This window comes from Pelophylax lessonae, assembly GCF_965119305.1.
Source record: "Pelophylax lessonae genome assembly, chromosome: 11".
NCBI lineage: Eukaryota > Metazoa > Chordata > Amphibia > Anura > Ranidae > Pelophylax > Pelophylax lessonae.
The window spans coordinates 59,210,525-59,214,391 of NC_138778.1; the positions used below are offsets into that span (position 1 = coordinate 59,210,525).

A 3,867-nucleotide genomic window follows, 5' to 3' on the forward strand; every position below is an offset into this window, starting at 1 on the left:
TTTGGTCGGAAGGATTGCATGAGGACTAGAGGGCATACAATGCGATTAGAGGAGAAGCGTTTTAACCACAGGCAACGAGGGGGGTTCTTTACTGTTAGGGCTACAAGATTGTGGAATTTTCTACCACAAGAGGTGGTTTCTGCAGGAAGTATGGTGGCTTTCAAAAGACTCTTAGACATAAATCTCAAGAATCAGAACATTCAGGGGTATGCGAGATGATTGCAGCCACACACACCTACACAGGTTGAACTGGATGGACTATTGTCTTTATTCAACCTCACCTACTATGTAACTATCTATGTAACTATGAAAGGCCTGGGATGGAGGACATTACAAGGAGGCAGAAAAACACAGTAAAACAATTTCATAAACAATAGAATACACACGGCCATTAAGTAGTAGATGGGTATGGATGATTTTTGGAGAATAAAGATATAGTTTAGTGTCACTTTAAATGCCTCTACTTAACTTTTTTTATATATATAATGACCCTGGTAACCTCTGAGTGCCAGTTCACACATATGCCATGTCCGACATCGCATGTGATTCGCAGCGTACTGCAGATTGTATGGCTGAATCAGCATCGCCTTCAGCCAAAGTTGCACAGGACCCTTTTTTTGGTCCACACCAGAATCGGATTCATGTCCCAATTGACAGTTCGCACTGCGATATGCGAACTGATCTGGGGGTGTCATTAACTTTGTATTGACACCCCCAGCGATTCTCATATGGCAGTGTGAACTGCCTGCGAGTCGAGTGCGATGCGGGAACTCTGCATTGGTTTCGCAGGGTTCCCCCATCGCATATGTGTGAACCGGCACTGAAACCTGGGGTACTGTAATGTGTAAATTTGACTGAGAAGGTTGAGAATATCCATATTAGTTCCTGAAAGTGATGGACAATAGGGGGTTGCTAGAGGGCACACACAATAAAGTTGCGGTTTTATCTGCATATTTTGGCCTTCCCTGCCCCCCCCCCCCCCCCACATCAACCAAATAAAAGTTATTTAATGACTTGATGTAACAACATATATATATATATATATTTTTTTTTTTTTTTTTCTTTAGTTAGAAAGAGACGAAGAGGAAAGAAGGTCAAGATGGAACATGAAGAACCGGTAAGAGTTTATTAACCACCAGTTTTTTTTTTTCTGCCACTTTTAATCAGTATTTTTTTGCTAGAAAATTACTCAGAACCCCCAAACATTATACATTTTTTTTTTAGCGGCGACCTTAGGGAATAAAATGGTGATCATTGCAATTTTTATTTCAAGTATTTGCAAATGCAATTTTTTGGGGAAAAAATACACTTTAATAAGTTAAAAAGAAACAAAATAGTTTGTAAAATGTGAAAGATGTTACGCCGAGTACATAGATACCTAACATGTCACGCTTTAAATTTCTCTAGCATTACTGTCTTGTGCCTTAGGCCTGGTTCATACCTGTGCATTTTGTAGTGCGTTTTCAGGTTTGCAGAAACACACTACGGTCCATTTAACATGGTTTCCTATTGGTAGCGTTCACATCTGTGCATTTTATGTAAAGGGCCGGGGACCATCAGGTTGGGTTTTTGGTTTCATACACTTCAATGGATCAAAAATGTGTATTGAAATTCACAAAATGCACCTGGAATATGCATCAAATGCAACTTGCATAGGTGTGAACCAGGCCTTAAAATTCCGAGGCCTCACCCCCATCTTCTCTGACTTCCAGTCTAGGTTCCTAGGATGCCCTAGTACTGCAGTCAGACCCAAGTTTGGGTACCATTCTCTAGGGCAGCCTTTTTCAACCAGGGTGCCTTGAGGTTTCTTCAGGAGAGCCTTGGCAAAATGCCTAAAAATATATCAAAAATGATATACAAGCCAGCAGGTTGATGAAGCCTGCCTTTTAGTTATACAAAGCCACAGGTTTTTATTATGCACCATTACGACTTTCTAGACACTGGCATCCCAACAACCAATGACATCATCAGTTAATAAGGAGGATGTCTGTTGCCTCCACAGCATCCTTGTTTGCCCCTCCCCTGCCCCCTCCCTCAGCACTGGGGTTAACAGTAGCTGACTGATGGAGAGAAACTGAGGGAGAAGAGAAACATTGGAATATTAGACAACACAAGCGTGCAATAAATTACCTCTAATGTTGGGTGTCCTATGTGTGGATGTTGCTGCATTTTGTAAAACAATTTGAATAGTTTTTGACATTTTAGAAGGGGGTGCTTCGACTTTTTCCATAATTTTAAAGGGTGCCTTGACTTTTTCCATAATTTTAAAGGGTGCCTTAGTTGAAAAAGGTTGAAAAACACTGCTCTAGGGAAGAAACCAAGCAAACAGGCTCCTTTGTAACCAGGAACCTCCGTCACCTGTGCCAAGTCGCCTCAGGATCTGCTATAAATCACATAGGCACTAGTACAATAAATAGAACAATAATACAATATTAGGCACCTGCCTATATGCTGAGCCATCAGGCATAACCACCATGTGTAATAGAAGATTGCCATTGTTTGTATTTTGTCTTTGTTATAACAGGAACCAGTTGGCAATGTGGAGGAACTGTTGATTATACCGGGACACAACCTTCCTGTAGAAGATCTGGATGACCAGGATATCACTATGCAAGGACTGCCTGTGGCTCAGGAGCAAGGGAAAGACTATCACATGTCACAGGAGGAAAAATGATTGGACATGATGCCCAGGCAGAAGCTACTTAAGTCGATGCCTACATGTTTAATGTCGTTACAAAGGCGTCACTCATAAGACTGGAGCCAAATAGACAAGTAATGTAAATAGATTGTATATAGTTTAAAAATATTGTTGGCTTCAGGTCACCACCACGATATTTGTCTGCATGTGAGAGACTAGCCAAACCAGGGCAAAATAAACATTTCTGTGGGCAAATACTTAACTGCTCCATAACGTACCCCTATACGTATGAAGGTTAAAACAGTGTTTCAACGAAGGTCTTTGGATTTCTCACTTATTTGGTTGTATGCTTATCTACTGCATAGAACACCCTGTCTATTCTATATCCAGGTAGACATACAGCAGCCTCTGAAGTTATCCATTTCCCGCAACCAAGCCTTGCATGTGCAGTAAGTACTTGAAATTCTGAAGCTTCTATTTGCTGGGATGTAACTGATAAGGGAAGCCTCCTACCTACAGTAAAGGGATAGGTCTAGGACTGCAAGCATTAAATGCTATTGCCTGACAGGCCAGGTAGGACTGTCTGATCATCTTGGAATTTTTTAGATCTGCATGCTTTTTTAAAGGTTAAGTCCACCTTTTACAAATAATAATACATTTGCAGAAAAAAAGGTGCAATTATGATTATTTTTTGCAAATAAGCCTGCACAGCATTGCATCTTTTAGACTCTTTAAAGTGGAGTTCTGGCCTATTTTGCAACTAGTGATTCCTGGAGTACTCGCTATGCTGATCAACAATTGGGCATTTTCAATTTTTTTCGGGGGTCCCTTACCTTGTTTTCAGGGCATTTTTGATTGTACTTCCTCCTTCTCCCCCCTCTGTGGCCACGGCCACCGACATCACTTCCGCCTTTGCATTGCATCCTGGGAGCTGTTTGTCATCACTCCCAGGAGGCTGGAATCAGGAAGAACTCCCAGAACACTCCCTGGAATCAGGAAGAAGGACACAGCAGATTACACTGCGGCTTCATATGCCCACATCTAAGATGGCCGCACCCAGACAGCGTTTTTAAAAGTAAGATTTTTACTAAAATCCAATACTGTACACCTTGTAAGTATGAGAATAGTGGCTCTGTAAAGGGTGATGGATTAGTATTATAGGGGTATTTTTAGTTAAAAAAGGTATTTGAGGCCGGAACTCTGCTTTAAGCTTTATGTCTCTACTAAGG

At 41.2% G+C, this 3,867-nt stretch overlaps 1 protein-coding gene across 1 annotated transcript in view; it reads left to right on the top strand.

Annotated features, from left to right (window-relative positions):
- The window catches only part of CD40 (CD40 molecule), a 164,449-nt gene extending 161,085 nt beyond the window's left edge, over positions 1 to 3,364 (top strand). The window contains exons 9-10 of the mRNA XM_082272774.1: positions 1,068 to 1,117; positions 2,525 to 3,364. Coding sequence (XP_082128900.1) covers positions 1,068 to 1,117; positions 2,525 to 2,674 — 200 coding nt within the window. The 3' untranslated portion in view covers positions 2,675 to 3,364. The remainder of the gene's footprint in view (positions 1 to 1,067; positions 1,118 to 2,524) is intronic.
- Positions 3,365 to 3,867: the final 503 nt, after the last annotated feature.